Source organism: Erithacus rubecula (genome assembly GCF_903797595.1).
Source record: "Erithacus rubecula genome assembly, chromosome: 3".
Classification (NCBI taxonomy): domain Eukaryota; kingdom Metazoa; phylum Chordata; class Aves; order Passeriformes; family Muscicapidae; genus Erithacus; species Erithacus rubecula.
Window position 1 is genome coordinate 98,304,760 of NC_136689.1, and position 20,333 is coordinate 98,325,092.

Here is a 20,333-nt window from a genome sequence, read left to right on the forward strand (position 1 = left end):
ATTCCCAATATTTCTAGAGCCCAACCAAAGTAACTGTTCAGAGTTACTGAATCACATGAGGAGAGGAAGATGCAATCTATAATATTCCATGTCTGCCTTGGTTTCTATCTATAATTTGAATGCTTAAGACTTCAATGAAGCCTTATGAAGAAATTTGAGGGTGACATTTGAGAGGACCGGAGAAAATTCAACTATTAATAAACAGAAGAAAATTATGTATAATGATGAACAATGTTCTAAACCCATGACCTTTCTGCCCTCCTCAAATTTTATGGCAGAAAATAGGCTCCTCCTCTTGATGCTAAAGATGGAATGTCATAGCTGAACTGCCCAGCCATAAGCATGCCAGAATTATTTAGAACAATTTGTCTTTTAAAACTGTGCTCTGATCTTATTGAGAATGTGTGAAGGAATAATTTGATGCTTTGATGCTGCTAACAGCAAACTTAACTCATTTCCAAGAACAGCCCTGGATTTCCAAGAGCAGTTTTGCCACATTTCCCTCTAGAGGAATCCAGTGCCCAGAGAGTTGATGCTAGAGTGGTTTCACAGTGCTCAGCAGACAGCAGGCACTACATGAATCCTCCTTTTACATGCCAGGCCCTGATGTGCAGAGTAAGGACTGAATTGGGAAGGAGCTCTGCAGGTACTGAGGGCTCTTTCAGCGCACAATAAAAGCCTGTCCCAGCTGCTGTGTTATGCTGATTCCCACCACAAAAGAGTATAATCAAAGCTTCTATGCACAACCAATTAAGCACAGATGAAAACCTGGTGCTATCCACAGGGCTAAAGTGACATTAAACAAAGCTGACTGTCCAAGACAGTGACCTTTTGGTTTTGTTCCTTCTTTTTGCTTTAAACTCAGGTCTAGTCCTACTGTTAGGGCAGGAAGCATAAAGAAATGGTTCAAGGTGATACAGGATTTCAGTTTCTCAATGTGCAGCACTGTACTTGCTGTACAAGCATCTCCCCACCACGTCCTGCTCCTTGCCAAATTGGCCTTTAGATGTGCTGAACGGTGGCAGGAGGCCAGCACCACCTTTGAGACTGTCACTGCCAGTCTGTAACATGCCTGCAAGCAACATATTTTGTAAGGATCCATGCTCCTTACTTTCCACCGAGACCAGCTCATGTTTGTATTTAAATCCCTCTATATGGCAGAGTGCCACCTGCAACTCCCAGGAAATCCTCAAAGATGTCGGCTCAACTGAAAGTTATTTTCCATGATTGAAGGTCAGTGCTGAGTGCTAGGAAAACAGTTAAAATGTGTTATTTATGACGTTGCTGTTTTGTGCTGTCCTCTTTGGCAAAAGCAGGAAACATAAATGGAGGTGGATCTGTGGATACACCCACTCCAGCTGCCCTGCTCATTCTTCTTCACTCTCCCTTGTGTGCCAACAACACAGCACAGCAGCCTGGTGGGAGGCAGGTTCTCTCCTCTGCCTCTGGGGAGCTCGAGCGAGGCAGCAATGGAAATCCCATGGCCAGGATCCAGAGCAGAGCTGCTCTTGCCATGGAGGGAGCCCAGCAGCACCCAGAGCTGGTCTCTGGACAGTTTTGCCTTGAACAGGATTGTGCAGCCCAGAGGAATCCAGTCCAGGTGGACAGCAGCTGGAGGTCATGTCTGTGGCTGTAATACTCTGTCTGCTCTCACTGGTGAAGCTTTAGGCAGCATGAGATGAGGCTCAGTAACTTCTTTAAGGAACTTATTAGCTAAATTGTTTAGCAATGCTAAGACACCAATTCCATAACACCAGAGGATGCTCTCCTCCTGCCTGATGGCCCCTTCTTGCTTCATGGAGAAACTCTTCAGGATCTGGAAACTTATTAAACCTTGCCATTGATCACTGGAAAGGCAGCCTGGTGTACTCAAAGCAGCCTAGTAAGGAACAGGAACTGGGTGTTTTCCAAGCCCTGCAGCACCTCCTTAAATAAATTATTTAACATGGCATCTAAACTGAGGCACCTAAATGCCTCAGTTTCTCAGCTGGAAGAACTGCAACCATCATGGAGAGCAAACAAACTTCCAAGAAGCAAATGGCTGTGTAAGCACTGCCTGAGCTCATATAGAATCTGATCAGGGAAGCCAGTATCAAAATTCAGATAGGTACATACAAAACAGGCTGACAGACACAGTCCTGCTGAGTTCTTCACCTTGGCCCCTGGAATTTTGATGAGCTGTTGTAGTTTCTTATGTCTGCTGTCACTTCTTTCCTCTGTGATGATGCCTGACCCTGCCTGCTCAGACTTGCTGAGCTCTCTGGATTAGTACCATTTCTACTGCTGGATTTTCCATCCAAGTTAGAAAAACAAAATTCATCTTCACAAAGAGCACACACATCTAGAAAAATAGGCAAAAGCATTCTTGTCTTCAGTCATGGGACACAGCCAACTAAAGGGCACCCAGCCTGCATTATGGCAATAACGAGAAGCTGATAATTTCTTGCATAGCACAGCAACTGCATCAATATATTTCCTGAATGGCTATGGATATTCCCTATTCAAAGAATAGCTCCAAAAAAAAAAAAAAAAAAAAAAAAAAAAAAAGCTCCAAAAGTAAATATGTTTCTCTCACTGCCAAAAACAGAGAGACAAAGAAATTCCTTTCTCCTGCCTCTACCTGCCCAAATTTAATTAGTACCAAAATTTCTTGCTATACTAAGGAAATGGCTTCTTCTTCTACAGACCACTCCAGCAGAGCAGACACTACTGTAAAAACAAGTTCCCAGTAAAATTACTGTAATATAGAGAAAACTCTTCAAAACTGGTATGAAATCCTGGTATATGACAATTGGTCAAACTCTTTGTATTCACATTACCAGGTACTGTATGTAGCATCTACAGCTAAAACTGATGTGAGACTCTAGATTTTCTGTAACCACTCAGTCACACTGGTCACCAGGAGAGTCTGATTGTTTATGCTGCTAAAGACAATGAACACCTTCCCAACACAGCTGTGCTGTATCCAGGAGAAGGGTGAGATGTGTCTGGACAGCCCCTTCTGGGGGCCCTCCTAATCCTCGGCCTCCCAGTTCTTTCAGAGTGATCCCCAGCACTCCCTGCCCTAGGTATGAGCCACATTTGCTTTCATCCTGCACTCCCTGACAAGCCCAAGCTCACATGGACGTGTGTGTGCTTGTGTATTAGGTATTTTTGGAGTGTATGCATAAGGAAAGCAGTCTCCACTGCACACAGGTCCTTCCCGAGGGAGAGGACGAGCAAGTACATTGTGAGACAGATGTTAGTCATGCTGCTTATTAAACCATTGCATGGCAGTGTTCAAATGCTGAAGTGGTAGGAGTGGGAGGACTGAGTAGAAGAGAGAAAATTGTTTTCAGGTGTCTGTTTCTAATAACAACATTTTCAGAGGGGATGAGCACACAAAACCTCTTTGATTTCATTTGGGACATAATGTTCCATTCCCATTTCTCATTTGGAAAACACTGGGATAACTGAGGGCAGCTCTACCTCAAGCGATACCTTCCCGTGCAATGCAGTTGCTCCAATCAGGTGGTCCTTGAACTTTTCCAAATCTCCCAATGAACACTAGTGCCTTCTTAATATTATTTTTATCTTGCTGATATAGTTGCCAGAAAATCAAGCAATAATCTAAACTCCAGTTAACTTGGTTTAATCTGAGATTTATGCCCATTCCTTCTGCTTTCTAATCCACGCAGCTTTGGGACTATTAATTGCTGCTTCTTGTGGCTTTTGAATATACAGCTGAGGGCAGAGGTGTTCCAGGGAAGGTTTTGTAAAACATCTGGTCTGTGAAAGCAATGCCTGCCTGTTCTAAGGAGCCATCGTGCCATAGCCCTGCAGAATTTGTCAGATGTTTTACATTTTTACAATCTGATGGCATGCTATAAACCATGTCTTTGGTGGGGAAGGATTTGCATGTTGTTTGATGTATGTGCCAGCTCGTGGCCTGCTGGTCCCTAAAGCAAAGGCTTGTTTGCATAAAAAATGCATCAAAAGGAGGTTTGCTTACCTGGTAGCACACTCAGATGCCTGCTGGAAAAAGGAAACTCACCGTGATGGAGATTAAAAGCCTACGTATGCATCTTTTGATTGTATCTGTGTGCTCTATCTGATCAAACTGATACAGAAGAGAATCCAAAATTTATAAAAGGAAATTATTTAGAAAGAAAAGAGAAAACAACAACACCAGCCATGGCTTGTATGTTATTCCCCAGACATTTCTACAGTGACCATCTTGCCTCATTAGCACTGAAAAAAATGCTAGACTTTAATCACAAAGACTTCCTAAGTAGATTAAAGGCCAATTTTCACTGTCCATTTAACTTATCTTTAAAGCCCTGTATTGTATTTCTCTTTAATCTGAGCTGAGCTGTTGCACACAAATGCTATTTAAAAACAGCAGAGTAAATACTATGTGGCAATTCTATTTCCAAATACCAGGTTTGAAGCAGTCTGTGGTTAAAAGTTGTGTGATGCTGCTATGGGATAAAAGACAATACTAAGAGGGCTGGAAAAGTCTATTTGGTCTAAAGAACATCTCTACCCTGCTGTGGAAAAGGACACTTTATAGACCATGCAAAGTGTCTGTTATTAGGGGTCTGGTGTTACCCCTGTATACACACATATGCATTGCTAGATATAAAAAGATAAAAGAGGCTTTCTGTCTTAGAGAGAGAGATAGACAGACAGACAAATCAATGTTTCTTTTTCCATCTTTCTCTAGGAGACTGTTTGCATTATATGTATTTAATTGTGTCATCTTCTGTGACTACATCAGATGTTGGTCTTTAGCTGACATTGTTTTAGAAAGATTTAATGCTCAGTGTGTGCTGCCTGATATGTTTTACTTCTCCTCTAAGCAGCTGGCAAAGAACCTTTTGCATGTAATACATTATTTTCTGTTTAAATTATTATTTCTAGGCTGTAATTACTGTGTCTGCATTGCAATATGCAACAAACCTAATCAGTTCATCTGTCAGCATTGTCTGCTACCCTGACAAGAGACTAAAACTCTTGCAGGCCTGACCTAAGAGACATCAAGTTTTAAAAATGTCCTAGTACTTCTTCAGATTGGCTGGTTCTGCTGCAAGATTGATGGAGGTTTCAGAAAAGTGCATGAGGATTTGTAAACTAGATTTTACTGAGTGACCTGACTCCCATGGAAAGAAGCATTTCCACATATCCAAAGCTTTCTGGTATGTAGGTCACAGTCAATTTAGTTAACTTGCTAAGTAGCTCAAATGATAATTTAATTTTGGTATAGGGTGGTGTGTTTTCTTTTTTCCATTCAGGTCAGAAGTGGCCTCAGGTAACAGTGGTCTAGTTCCTCACTCCATTCTCCACTTTGACTGCATCTGAGTTTCACAGTTGCCTCTGCCTAACCTGAAGAACCAGCACCAGAACATTCTGTGCTTGCACTGGGATGATTTCAGGGAACTAACTCCTGTCAGACAAACCACAAACCCTGGCAGTGGGACTAGCTAAATAAACCAGTTCTGGTTCTGGGAGCTGGCAGGGGCTAAGTGGTACTTGTGAGACAGGGTCCATAGTGAGTGGAGACTCTCCCAGTTCTTCATGGAGGACTGATGTTAGTCAGGGGGGCTGCTGGGCACCTAAACCAGACCTGCTGACCAAGAGTTCAGGCAGACTCCTCTAATAAGTGAGGAAGTTCTAAGAGCTAAATTATTTAGCTCTGTACTAGGAAGGTGCACTAATTATTTGCTGAGTAAAAGTAACCCACATACCTGAGGAGGTGTTATCCCATAGTGCTGCAGTTTCTGAATAATTTTGCTTCTGTTCTTAATGTGTAAAATGTTGCATAACTCAGGGAACAGTGTCTCACCATGTCTCCTCCACTGTGTGTCACTGTGTTCTTCAGGCTCTTCAGGACTCACAGTTTTCCAAGTCAGTCTGTCCTGCTAAAGACTCCAGGGCTTTTTGGGAAAAGCACAACAGAGTGCAGCTCATCAGCTGGAGTTTCCCTGTCACTCAAATGTGGACTGCTGCTGAGAGATGCTGTCAGTGTTGTGGACAGGCAAGATTTGTCCCTGGGTTTGTCCTCCCATGAATGTGACACCACTCAAGGTTTGCTAAAGCCAAGGCACAGGTCTGGGGCTGCTCCCCAGGAAATCAGAACGAGACTCATTGTTTACCAAACAGTTCTATGTGTTGATTTCCAGGGACTTTGTCTTTCCAAACTTCCTATTGCTGTTTTCCTTCCAACTATTAAATAGTCCTATTCTTTAAAAAAATTCTTTTGCTTAATATGAATACACATCAGAACCAACTTGTAATACATCTAAGATGCCTGTGCAACATATTTAACTTACATTTTTACATGTACATAGTGAAGCAGAGGTGTTGTCAGAAGCATCACTAAGAGGAACAGAAATAATTTGTGAAGCCAGGGCTCTTTTTTTTTTTTTTTTGTTTGAAATGTGATTTCCATGACAAACCACAGTGACAATGTAGTAAGAAAACTCCCTCTCAAAAGTCTTTGGTTTTGTCATGGAAATAGCTGTGACAAAATCATGGCCTTTATTGTTCTTCCTCTCATTCATACATGCAAAGTGGATTTTTTTTTCAGTCCTGCCAATGCAGAGTTCAGAAAATGCAATGAGGAGCAGCACAATACATGTCTTCTCCCAGACAACATCAGGAATTTTGTCTGTATTTTAAAGACAAACACACTGAAGGTGCAGTCAGAGATTTGTGATAAAAGTTCTCCAAATGTCTTTAGTTGCTTAAGTCTCCTCCCTGAGCAGAAAATCAATAAGATTAATGTTCCAAATTGCTAAGCATTTAACATTGCAATTCTTAATAGCTGAAATGTATGGACTGCTCATCTCCTTTGTAAAAGTAGGAATTTTTTCAACCCCAGAATGATGTCCTATTCTATTATAGCAGGGCTTAATAATTTTGAGGCAGGTTGGTTTCAGCCAACTCAGTGAGAAAGAGGTGCCTGCTGAGCAAAGCCTGTGGGATGAGTCTATCCATTTGCACTCAGCTCCCTCCTCTGCAGACTAATCCAGAGGGATCACAGTGGGAGAGAGGAGCAAGAGGAGGATTAGGAGAGTACCTGAGTCCATGACATTTTTGTGTGTAAATCTATTCTAAAGTCTTACTGCAGAAATTATAAAAAACAATTACAGAATATTAAAAATACCTCAAACCCCAGCCTAGGGATTTAAAAGGATGAAATAAAATTTGCTATTTGCTATTGTTGAGATTTAATAGGATTCACATTTCATAGCCTAACAGCACTCTTGCCTTTCAGTGCAGTATTTGCTTACATTGCTCAGCCAGGCTTGTTGCCATCCAGAGACATAAGAAACTCAATATCCAAACCACCTTCTTTCTCCTCCTCACTCAGATATCCATCTACTTGCTGCACCAAGTACATGGATTATTTTCTTTTCCTATGACCTTTTCTCCTCAGATCTCAGTCTACCATCCTGGGCTCCCCTGCCCTTTACCCAGAAAGGAAATATTCTGCCACCCACCTCTTTTCCTCCTGCTGCTCTAACCTGCAAGTGATAGTTGTCAAATCAGGGACTTGGCTGCCAAACCAGGGACTTCTGAGGAGCTACTTGGGGTCTGTGCAGCCACAGATTTGCCTCTAAACCACTGCTCAATATGGAGCATTACCTTTCCTCAGGCCAGCTTCACAATGAGAGTCTGCACTGGCTTTGCTGTGCAGCCCACTGATCCCTCCCTCATTGGTGAAATCCTGCCCAAATCACCAAAAGCTCTCACGACTTCTCACATTTTTTTTCAGAGGATGACAAGACTGTGCTCCAGAAAGTATATGTATGCTAAAAAAGAAGATTGAATAATGAGAGAAGTCCTGCTGATAGGGAATAAAAAGAGTTTTCAGCAACAGATGCTAGTCTTTTATTCTAGAGATATCTAGAGCAAGGCGGTAACATCTCTCACCCAAACCTGAAGGCACCATGTCTCATACTCCCACATGATGGATAAGAGGATGATAACAGGGAAGGGAAGCAGACTTTGCTCAAAGCTATTAAGCCTCTCTGCAAGGCAGACTGGGCTGTGTGGAGACTGAAGACATTAGCTGTCATTTTGTATGCAAATTATATGTATTCAGCAGCTTAATAATACTCCAGCAGGATGCATGATTTACATATAACAAAGTCAAAACTGGGGAGCAGGAAGCGAGTGAGAAATGGGGATACCTCCAAAGAGACCATGGAGGAGCTTGGTGATTCAGATACTCAGGAAAGGAAGGGATCAGGGGAAAATGCCTTGGGGTACTGTATGGTCATGGAGATTCCCTCTGTGTGTGTCCATCTGAGGGGAGGTGAGGGGGAAAGGGCAATGGGGAAGGATGGTTGAAGCCTGGTCCTTTTCCTGGCGCAGCACAGGTTGGTGCTGCCAGGTTGTTCTATTTTGGGTATTTCCTTGTGAGCTTGGCTTGGTGAGTTCAGAGGCTGTGCACCATTGCCACTGGAATAGATCCATGTCTCCTTGGCCTGCAAAGTGGGAGCAGCTACCATGGGCAGGTGACTGTTAAGAGGCAGGAAGTAAAGTGGGAGAAAAGGGTGACTTCCCCTCTTGTGCTGCCCACATGGACAGATCAGTGTTGTGACATGAGGGATACCCCATCACCCTGGGGTGCTGCAGCCACCTCAAAAGCTGTGTGGACTGGCAGGGATGCCACAGTCCTGCTCCTGATCCCGTCTGTATTGCAGGAACAAGTGATATCCCAAGGCCATTGTCTCTGGCACCCCTGAGTGAAATCCAGTCTTACCAAACGAAGCTGTGACATATATTCACATCCCCTTACACCAATTTGTGTGCTAATCTGTGAGGCTTCTCCTGCCCTGATTATTCATGTGGCAATAATTCAGATACCTCACAGACACTGAACTGCAGACTTTCTAAAAAGGCTTTCCATTTTCTCTCAGAAGATTTTGAAAGGACTTCAGATGGACTAGAGACTTGTCATTTGTTTTATGATTTATGTAAGTAATAATGGAGCATGATGGAATAATGTGAAAGTGGGTAGGAAAGTCCTAAACCCATCAGCAGCTATATTGGAAGAGAAAAGCTCTGTTGTTTCCAAAGAGCCAATGGAAACATGGGATATTTCTTGATGTCACTCTATTCACTAATTAGGCTAGAAAGAAGATTATGTTTAATTAATGCAATTATTTTTAGGTTGCCCACAGAATCTCTATTTGTGCTTAACCTTCTCCTTCTTGCCATTTATTGCTCTCTTGCTTTTGTTTCAGTGATTCCTGCTGTTCCAGAAGCACTTTACCTGTCAAGCCACAGGCAGCTGCTTATCCTCACAGATCTTCAGGATGGCCAGCAGCTATTTCTGCAAACTGGTGTATCCTTGACTTGAAAGGCAAATACCATCTTCTGCCATCAAAGTAACAGATTAGTGCCCTGAATTTTCTGGTGCATTAAAAAAAAACAACAAAAAACAATCAAACAAAAATTACAGCTAGAAGAAAGAGAACATCATTTTTACTAGACTGTTGTCAACATTGTTCATTTGCAACTTCCAATTGCTCTGTCAAGGAGAAATAGCTTTTAAGGAAGCAGCAACCTCCCCCTTGTCCCTGCAAAGTTACTACTACTGGCAGTTTTTGAGAACAAACAAGGATTTTTTAGTTGTGGCTCAATAATCATCGTGACTTTTGAGGTTCACCTTCAAAATACTTCTTGCATGTGCCCCTCCTTCCACTCCCAAACCAAAATTAGTGCAGCAATTCAGCAATGTGTTGAAGGAAGAAGATTTTCAAGCAAACATGGTGGCCACCATGGGCCATTTTAGGCATTCAGATTTGGGGATTATACTTAACTCATGAAAGAGACCAGCACTGAGGCTTTGAGACAGCTGGGAAGGCAGATATCACTAACATGACTATTGGTGCTCCCCACTGGCACTGGACACCCCTTGCTCTGACTGTGGCACCAGAGACCATCAGAGAACAGGACTGTTCTGTCACTGTCCATTTGGCAAGTGGCCATTTTTGTAATGATGACCCACAGCTGCACATTTTGACCCTGGGTCAATAGTCACAGCCTGACCTGACACAGGAGAAATCAGGCCTAAATTGGCTGTGATTTGGGAGACAGGGAGTTTGTTCTTATCCAACAGCTGAATTAAACTTCCTAGAAAGCTGGCTGTGACACAGCAGGATGAGATGTGAAGGGCTTATTTCTTGACAGAGCTAACCAGGAAGGCTTCTAGGGAGCCCAGATGGTGCTCTTCAACAAATGAGCCTCAGAAAACCTCAGCTAAGGAAACAGAACAGGAACGAGCCAGTTCAGCAATGGGATAACTAGTCAGAGCAGTTCTGGGGCTCCAGAGAAAGTATGTGGCCAAACAGATGGTCCTAGGCAAAGTAGCTTGAGAGGCTTCCACCTCTCAGATGCGTGAATTCTTGGCTGCATTTACTTCTCATTGTTAACCTTCAGTTTTACAAAAGCCCTGTTTATTGGTCTCTGTGTGTAATGCAGATGGTACATAAGCTTAGATTAATAGTGGACATGTCATATTTCTGGTGTTCAATTTAGCTGGCTGGTTTTCTGTCCCATGAGTGAGAAAAAAACAAGCCATAGGACCTCAGAGAAACTGAGAAGATAAGTGGTACAATCTGTGTGAGTAGATGCTCTGTGGAGTTCAGGGAGGAAATTCTGAAACTTTCCCACGGTTTGATCCAGTGTTCACAGGAGTCCGTGGAGCACAGCATAATTTTTGGTTTTGCTGTGATTTATTTCATATAAGGAAGCTTTTTTCTTCCCTTATGAATAAAAGAAGAGTTTGGGGGTTTATGTTTCCCCCAGTTAAATGAACCTGGGAAATACCATCATAAAAAAAACATTACGAAGCACTCGAGCAGCTTGTAAATACTGAGAGTTTTATTTCCACTTCACATGGTCTCCAACAGACTCTTAAACAAGACCAGTTACAACTTAGTATGCCCAGAGATTTTCATGGTTTTTCCAAAACGAAGGAAGTTCTCAGTAAACGCTGTACATAGCCAGTTGAACTGCTAACAATAATTTAAAAACTCTTTTTTTGTATACTCAATGCAAGAATACCAACAATAAAAGTACAGTACAGGTAAATTCACAACAATATTACAGTGAAACAGATTGACTCACATTTATGTGATGGTACAGTAGCAATATGTACATGCACTAAAGTGCGAGGACCCAGAGGCATGCAAGTCAAGTATTGTAGGTGTATTTTACAGCTAACTCTGTAAGACTTTCTGAGGCATTCTTTTCTTTTTTTTTTACACATTTACTTGTGTTTACCTGTATTCCCCTCCATCTCAATTAATTACAAGTCTAGTGAACGAGCTTAATGGCTTTCTTCACTACTTAAAAGGTATCGCTTCAGATAGTTGAAGCATCTTTAAGAACCTTACCTTTAAAAACTGATAACACTGACATTAAAATAGAATAAAATTAACTTAAGACCCTAGTTTTACATGAAATTAAAAAAAGAAACCAACCCAAAATACCCAAAACCAAAACTGAAAATGTAACAGTGCAAATATAACCAAAAGGCAGTCAGTATTTGGAGAGAGCGCGAGCACGTATTCAAATTCCCTTAAAACTTAATTTACATTTTATTTTAAATCTTACTTTATATCATTTTAACCCTTTTATTTTTTTTTTGTTCGTTTTTTGTTAATATACTGTATGTAGAAAAGATGGAGACAAAAATAGTTTTCTCAGCTATGAAAAAAATTAAGTTATTCCAGGCACATTAACTGTTTCATTCTAGAAACACCTCTGTTTTGCAGGTCGGACATTCAGCAGCTGTGTCTGAGAACATTCTTTGACCTCTCCTTGGCGGCAGAGACGGCTGGCGGGCGACCTGGCGGGGGCGAGGGGTGGCCAGCCCTGCTGCCATGCGGGTCAGGCTGGCTCTCCGCCCTGGCTGGGGCTCTCTGCCAGCCCCTCCGCGCTTCCTCGCTCCTCCGGGGGCGTCAGGGCTCCGGTGGACTGTGGCTGTGAGGCAGTAGGGGAATGTGAGGCCCATCGTGACGGTGGGCGCCGCTTCGCTGGTCTCTCCGGCCGGGAGAAGCAGGGTTGGAGGGACGGGGCTAGTGCAGAACAAGGCAGTTCCTTGGCAGCCAAGAGAGCAAAACAGCAGTTAGTGACTGGCACTGGGGACCGCCGGGATGCGCGAGGAATTAGGGAACAAAACCACAGAACTAAAGCTAAGCTGTGTCAGGGTGCGGGGCAAAAGCAAGCAGAGAGCACCTGGCTGTGTGTGGGCTCCAGGTATCTGCGTGTGTGCCCATGGTTCATGGAACAGGTAAGGAGACAGGGAAAGAAAGAGGGTGAGCTGGAGTGGCTGACAAACTTCCCATTGCTATTTCTGCTCCTGCTAGAAAGAAACGGGCTGAAAATTATATTTGCATAATGATTCAGGAAAATCCACTATTCAACACTTTAAGTGCGGACCTGGCATAAAAAGGCCGAGTTTGGCATTTGCAAGAGGGGTGAAAAATCAACCCCCATCTCCTTTTTTTCTCCCTTAGATTTCAGACTGACATACAGGAGAGTTCTTAGCACAGAATAATGACTACAGGGGTGGTTATCATCTCCAGCTGGGGTAAAGATGAGGCTTACCTACAGATTTCATTTTCTGCAGCACCACTTCTGCCAGCTGCTGAAGCCTGAATTACAGGATTCAGAGGTACTGTATGTTAAAGGCAACATTCACAGAAACAGAAAAAATTGGAAATTTTATTTCTTCACCAGGTTTCCACTTGTTCTGGCTTGGTTAGCTTGCTTTTGCAATTAGAAACAATCTGCAGTTGTGGTTTTTCACACTGGCACTAAGTTGGTAATGCCTCTAATATTCATGGACTTTGCTCAGCTGCTCTTCCTGCCTTGCTCTGCATGCTCTGAATCAAGATGAGTGACTGTGAAAGCAAGTCGGTCTCATAGGGCCAAAGCCAAACTTCTGAATTTCACTGCATACTTTGCAATTTATAAAAGCAAATCAGAGCAGTTTGCCAACTTCTAGCAATTTGTATACCAAGCAGCAGACACTGGAATGTACAGGGGAGTTAGATAAAAAACAAAGTCAGAATACAAACTGGTGATAAATGAAGAGAGAGAAAAAAAGATACAATGCAAAGGAAAAGCTCTGGCATGGTAAGGCTCAGGCATACCAAGGCAGCAGGGAGGCCAGGATTCAGCACACTGTTTCACATGGAGAAGGAGAATAGTGACCAAGGGTGGAGAATATTGGAGTAGGTAACATGATGTGATTGACAGTGAACAAACAAGGTGATACAACATTTAACTTCTCAATTGCAGTGAAGACCAAACATGAATGTCATAGGACAGAAAGACCAATTTGGAAGACATAGAGGTGAGTTATGAGAAATGGAGCTGGTGACGCCTGTTTTGGAGAGAGAGCATTGTCGGACTCAGGGAAGCCTCAGTGAAGGATCAACCCAGGTGCTTTTGGGCAGCATGCAGCCAGTGGGGTGATCTACAGCTGCACACCAGTGCTTGAGGAGGAGCTGTGACCATCTGCCCTCGGCACTCCCAGAGCACCCCATCCTGCACCCCCTCCTCTCTGCGTCCTCACCCCCTGCCCCACCTCTGTGCCATAAACTGCACAACCCTTGCCAAAACAGCAGCAAGGCTGAGGTATAAATTGGTGCTAACAAAAAGACTGACTGTGTGTCCTTAGTTCACCTTATCCCATTGTGCCTGGGGCAGCATATGGTCTGTGAAAGCTGCCACTAGACTCAGATTTGTTAAGAGAAATCCATCTGCGCAGCAACAGTCACGGGCAGGGCAGCACAGTGAATTGAGGCTGTGAGATTTGCGGGTTTTGTCTTAGCCTCTTTCAAAAAGGAGGCTTAAAATAATATCTTTATAGTGCTGATTGCTTCTGGCTGCTTTATCCCAGTTTCAGAGCAGTAAATCAGAGTTAGCACAGTGATAATAAAATTTATTTCCACTGCTGCCTCCCAGTTCAAAAGCCTCTCTCCAGCATGCCCACAGATGCTGGTCAGCTTTTACCAAACAGCAGGGCTAAGCTCATCTTATCTGTGCTGTACACATGCCCAGCACCACACAAGGCTGTGCTGGTGATGGATGTTGCTTCAGGGCCAAAAGTGACTGGCAGCATAATCTTATAAAGTGCTGGCTGCTGAGTCACCCCCCACCTGCAGCGTGGAAATCCAGCCATGACAAGGAAACTCTGCAGAATGCTTTGTGAAAACCCCTCCTCACTTACTTCATGTAGCTGTCATAGCTCAAAATGTTTTTTTTAAAAATAAATAACCTGTGGGTAATTTAGTTTGGTAGTTGCTCAGGGGTGTGGGTGGGCAGGCAGCACTTCTTAGCCTGAACATGGGAAAGATTATTTCAGCTTCAGTTTCTAGCTATTTCCTATAACAGGCTGTCAGCCACCATGGCTATGTCTATATTAATATAGAAAGAAAACAGTTTTGTCTTTTCTCTGAGGCAGAATGGATGGTCACAGCTTATGTCTGCACAGTGTCTTCCCTCTACTGTGGCAACCACAGCCACTGGACAGAACTGGCCCAGAACTGCTTAATGAGCAAAGCCTTTAGCCACAGGCTGGTGCTGAGGCCCTCTTCCCGGCCCTCTGCACCTGCTGCTGTAGCCAGAGTGGAGGGAAGGTGTTCTGGGGCAGCCAGAAGCCCTGCACAGTGCTGTGCATTTGTCAAAAAAAAAAAGAAAATAAAAGAAAAAAATATTTGTCATAAATCTGAATCCCTCTCCAACACTTTTGCACACCTTTGTGTTGAGTTTAAATTTTGCCAATTTTTAAAAGCTTAGCAAAAGACCCCAAGGGCACAAATTTTGACTGCAGTGTGACCTCTGACCTCTTCACAGCCTGTGCTGCTGCAGGACACAGCAGATGAGCTCCTATCCTGGGCTCTTCCTGACTGCCACACATAAAGGACCCCACTGGGATGTCAGGTGCTGATACCTCTGGAGTTGTGGTCTTTTATTTCCCCCTGTTAACCCACATGCTCAAGAGTGACCGCCTTTGGAAAGCTCTGGAAACAAGGTAGAAAGGACTTACAGCAGTGAGGCAGGCAGGGTTAGAGTCCCCAGGGGGTAGTTAATAAGACAGTTTGGTTCTGGACAGAACAGACAGAAAAGAAAAAGAAAGCAAGTAGGTTGGAAAGAACTGTTTTAATTGATTATATTTTTTAAAGTGAAGATTTCATGTCAGCAAGGAAGAAGTCTTCTGATGTTACTACTCATTCAGATCATGTTACCAGTGTTATCACAGGGAAACTAATAATCCAAAATAAAAGATAAGCCACTAGCAGAAAAAGGCTTAGAAAGGAAGGAAGCAAACAAACCAACCTTTTACAATCCTAGCACAGTTTCAGAAGTAGACATAGCAATAAACAAATCAAACATTTCTACTCAGCAGAGAAAGATATCTCTTATCCTCTGTAAACCTTGATTTGAGCTAGGGAAAAACCATATTACTATGAGAGGAATAAAGCAGTGTTTTTTCCCTTCATTGGATTTCAAGGGAGAGTTTCTGCTTAGGAAATCTTTAACAACCAAAAAAATGACTGTTATTTTTTGTTACTTACACTTACATTGCTCAGGTTTCATGGACAACTCTTTGCCTCACCTTTCTCCTTCGTTTCTCTTCAACAGTGATGCTGGGTGGGAGACTCAAACTTAACCAAAGCCCCTTAGTTCTGACAACACCTTCCCTGATTTCCAGCATTCCCCCTCTCATGCTGAACGGTTCAGCAGCAAGCCTGTGGCAATTGCTTTGCCCTGGCAAGCAGAGGATGCAGCACCTGCTCTCTCATCTGTCTGTGGGTCTGTGTGGATGGTCCTTCCACAGTCTTCTCTCCTGAAATGAGTCTGACTCCCAGTCCAGGACTCTTGGGTGACCTCCACGATCTACACCCTTGCCAGTCATAAGAGCAAAATGTTTGTAAAGCTCTTAGGTTGTTAGCTAGGTAATGCTACTCTGCATTTTTAATAGTACAATGTATAAATCCTATGATATGCAAGTAAGATAGAGGTTTAGGGATAAGACACTAGTAGGCCACACTATGTGGGTGTGAATTTGCTTGTAAGCAGCTCTGGGCAAGTTAGAAAACACAAAGTTATTGCTACTCTGTATGCATATACACTCACATGCACACGCACATCTACATAAATAGATAAGTATATGAACTAGATTTTTTATTTGCAGCAGGAATATAGAAGGAAATTATGTGACTAAACAATTCAGAAACTCAGATTAAGGAAAAGTCACCAACAGGTGCTGCATGCAAGTTTAGAAGTCATTAATATGCCATGGCTGCAGAACCCAGAAGGCGTTTGGTGGTAAGAAGGGCACTTGACTTGGCCAGAAACCAACAGGTGAGAGGGAAGCAGAGCAGGGATCTGCAGGAGGGTGGAAGCATTGTGTCAGCGCTGCCCCAAGCACAAAACTGCCTCCTTCAAGATCATAATTCCCTGAACAGCTGTGTCTAGCTTTGTACAAAATGTGCTAAGTGGAATTTGTACAAAGTGTAATTTGTGTGGTCAGGGTAATCCACAAATAACCCAAGGCACCTGCAGAGTCTAAACTCATTTGTGGGTGGTTGTTTTCAGCAGCAAACCCACACTTTTCTTGGGTACATCTTCCAGAGCACCACCTCACTTAGGAAAAGCTAAGCTCATTGTGTGAATGCCCACCAGTTTCCTTTTCAATCCACATTCCTGAGAAATGCCAGGACCAGCCAAAGAACAAAATCTGTGCATCTAGACTACAGTCATAACAGCCATGTAGCAGCTGCAAGGAGAACTTAGCTCTGGGGCTCATAACTCAAAAAATTTGGCAAAAGATACTGAAAATTCATGAAAAGGAGCAATTTTCTGCCAGTTTGATGGTCAATGAGTTTTTGCTAAATAGCATTGACCCAAATCTCTCTGTGCATCAAACTCAGGTACTACTGCTGGTTTGTGTTCTGCCAACAGCAATTTGTGATGATGTGGGATGACATCCATCTACTTATATTTGAAACCTACTGAGATAGTTAAAAGAAACAGGAAGAAAGCAAGAGTTTCCAGGGATACCTTGAAGGCAAAACTGAATTGAACTTCAGAGTTTAACACACTTCCTAATAAGGACCAATGGTGCATTCCCAGTATTTCAAACTAAGGACGAAATTCAGAGATAGCTGGAAAAAGTAAAATAAATTAGACTCCTTCCCAACTTTATTCACTCTGAGGTTTGTGCACAAAGCCCATTTTCATTCACTAGTATTTATAATGTGCATGTGTTTGTTTTTTTTTAATGTAAAAACTTCCCTGTTTATATCTCTTTAAACTGCACATAGGGAATACATCCTTAAGTTTGGATTGTCTGTTAGGCAAAAAAAGATCACATCCTCTGAGCAGTATCTACAAAAAGGGAACTGACTGTAGACTGAGAACCACCCACTAGGGCAAGGTGAACTGCAGACCAAAGGTTTCAGTGCTCAGGTCCCCAGAAATCCTTCACACCAAATATTGAGTTAGAAAATGGGGTTTGAACCTTCACTTTGGAGGTATCTGAGGCAGGGGCAGTAGGAGTCTGGCCAGCGAAGGCAAGATGATGTACAGGGTGTGCAGGGCTCAAGGAGGTGCTTCCCTGGAGCCAGGGCTCACCACAAGACTAGGATGCTAAAGGGGCAGCTCAGGGCAAAGAGGATGAGCAGCACTTACCTCTGCCCTGGGGACTGTTACCACCCAGTACTACACACCCCTTTTCATGGCTATACCAGAAAAGCAACATATGTGTGTAAGAGCTGGGCATAATTCTGCTTTTCTAGGCTGTTGAAGAGTAACACTCTCAAGTGCTCTCAAAGGTTCACCAGAAACAGGAGATTTAAATACTGGCAACTGAAAGCTTTCGTCCATCATTACACCTTTTTTTGTTGATTGCTCTTGCACCTGAGACTGACCCCCAACATCTGGGCACACTTGCTGAGACAGATGATGAATGTTACACTGTTGATGACAAAATACCAGTAAGGAGTTCTTAAATACTAAATAGGTATGTGCCTATATGTGTATTTTTTGCTTTTTGCTATTTTTGTGAGGCAGCAACAATCAGTACCAAACATCATGCCATTCAATCACATTCACAGACCTGAGCCAAACTTCATCAGATACACTCAAAAAATATATGCTGAAGGCCATGAAATTTTGCTCCAGGGTATTGTAGAGACTATTTTTCACACAAGCTTGTTAAAACTCATTCTTGTATAGGAGAAAGAATCTACCTTTCTATCCAGCATAAAAATTTACTCAAACCTAGTGTCCCTAGAGCATCTGTAACATGTGGTATATTTTGTGACAGAAAACCCTTATCCAAGCATTTTTTTATCCCATAAAGGATAAAACTCCTCTGATGCTTTCAAGCCAAATAAGCTGCCAGGACAGATATTCAATTCCTTCATGCATTCCTCAGCGACTAATCCAAAGTTTCATGACTGGAAATTGCTGGTGGTACCAGGACAGGATTAGGATATTCACTGTAAATACTTACTAGGGCTGCAAGAGATCTCATAATACATTTGCTCAAAGAAGAGTACACTTAGCTATAGGAGGAAAAACAAACAAACTCATTACCTCTATGGACCCTGGATCTACTTTGACAATTTCTCCTGTGCTGTTGTCATTGCTAAGATTTGGTGGGCTGTGTGAAGATAGCCTTCTCTCTTCCTTTAAGGCATGCTCCAAAAGTTTCTTATTCAAGATCCTGGCAGCATTTTCTGCGAGTGTGTACCCTGGAGGAGCAGATAAGTCCTGCCTAATACTTGTCACCTCAGTTCCTTCTTCCTTTTGTGTCTCTGTCCCCAGCCGGAGAGGACTGGGCGATCTGCCACGGGCATTTGTACACGGCTCCTGCAACGTGCCCAGCTCTGCTCTGGGTTCTGCTGACCTGGACCGGCTGCCAGATCTGGGGCATTTTTGGAAGGTCTCGTGAAAGATGGGGCTGTGGTCAATGATGTTGAACAAACTGGACAGGCCATCGTTGATAGTGGTGTGGACAGGACTCTCCCGTGTGGTAGTCGATCGAGCCCAAGCAGACTCACTGAATCCTTTCTGAGGCGTGCCGGGCAAAGCCCGGTTATTTGGCTGGTCTGATTTGGGAAGGGCTTTTCTCTGCAGCTTTGGGGAGCCGTATTTGGGGGAGCAGCATGTGCGTTCAAACTTAGCCTGGACCTTCTCAATGACGGGGGTCACCTGCCTGCTTCTCAGGCTCCTGGATGGAGAAGAGACAGGCGTGGACCCCCCCTTTGGTGTCAGACACTTGTGTGGACTGCTGGTGATGCTGCGCAGGGTCTCTGTCTGCAAGCCCACGCTGATGGTCTGCGTGGTCTGTGTCCCTGTGGTCCGCATGCCGTTGGTTTGGCACGCAGTGTCCTTGAACTGGGGCTCGGTGGAATTGGAGCGGATTGCGTTCCGGACAGAGAAAGCCACCTCCTTCATGTCATCACTCATGTTCTTGGACATCTCCAAGCTGTGCAAGGGTGAGGCAAAGCCCACAGTAGTGCAAATAGGACGTTCGATGGGATGAAGGCCGTTCTCCAGAAAATCTTTATGATGTTTGGCCAGGTCACAGGACCACCTTCCAAACATATCTGAGGAAGCACCTTTTGTCTCAGTGACGTTCCCCATAGCTTTGGTCACAGAAAACAGGAAGTCTGGCTCAGCCTGGCTTTTCCCTTCACTGCCAGCTATCACTGAGTTCTCAAACCTACGGACAACGGGTGGGCTGTGAAACACCCGGACTCCCATTTTGTCAGTTACACTGTGACTCCTCATGGGCTGCTTCTGGCAGTGCTCTGGGCTGGTCATGGTGTTGGTGGTCATAGTGACACTGGTGGTGAGGTACCATGAGGATGCCTGGAATGGATCTGAAGCAGGATCATTCCCGACTTTTCCAATCTCTGTCCTTTCTGCCCAGCCCTCTGCTGGCTTCTCAGTTGCCCCACCATGGCTCCTAGTGTTATTGTAATCCCAGTTTTTGTTGAACTCCTCAATGTATTTCAGGTCATCAGGAGACAAGGGAGGGGTTATATCATCTTTGCTGCCAGATGAAGGCAAATTTTTTTCTGGTAGAAATGGAGATATATCCATGAGGCGCTGAAATTCGGACATGGAAGAAACGGACATTGCCCTGGAGAGAGGAACACAAGAGAGTCACTCATGCGCCTGGAAATTGTCACAGAGTAACTTGTTTACAGCAGCAAACTCTGGAAACCCAACTTTCACTATCTGCTTACATATCAAACGAATCATAGACAGTCCTGAGTTGGAAGGGACTCACAGGGCTCAATCAT

General features: G+C 43.6%; 1 protein-coding gene across 7 annotated transcripts in view; it reads right to left on the reverse strand.

The window, feature by feature from the left end:
* Positions 1-11,245: 11,245 nt before the first annotated feature.
* Positions 11,246-20,333, reverse strand: part of MTCL1 (microtubule crosslinking factor 1) — a 101,956-nt gene continuing 92,868 nt past the window's right edge. For 5 of the 7 annotated variants that reach the window (XM_079300114.1, XM_079300113.1, XM_079300115.1 and 2 more), the window contains 2 exons: positions 18,616-20,170; positions 11,246-12,099 (listed from right to left, as the gene is read on the reverse strand). In XM_079300114.1, coding sequence (XP_079156240.1) covers positions 11,890-12,099; positions 18,616-20,170 — 1,765 coding nt within the window. In that variant the 3' untranslated portion in view covers positions 11,246-11,889. Of the gene's footprint in view, positions 12,100-12,877; positions 13,391-14,765; positions 15,319-18,615; positions 20,171-20,333 lie in introns of those variants that run through there. The other 2 variants (XM_079300116.1, XM_079300117.1) reach the window with 2 other exon arrangements.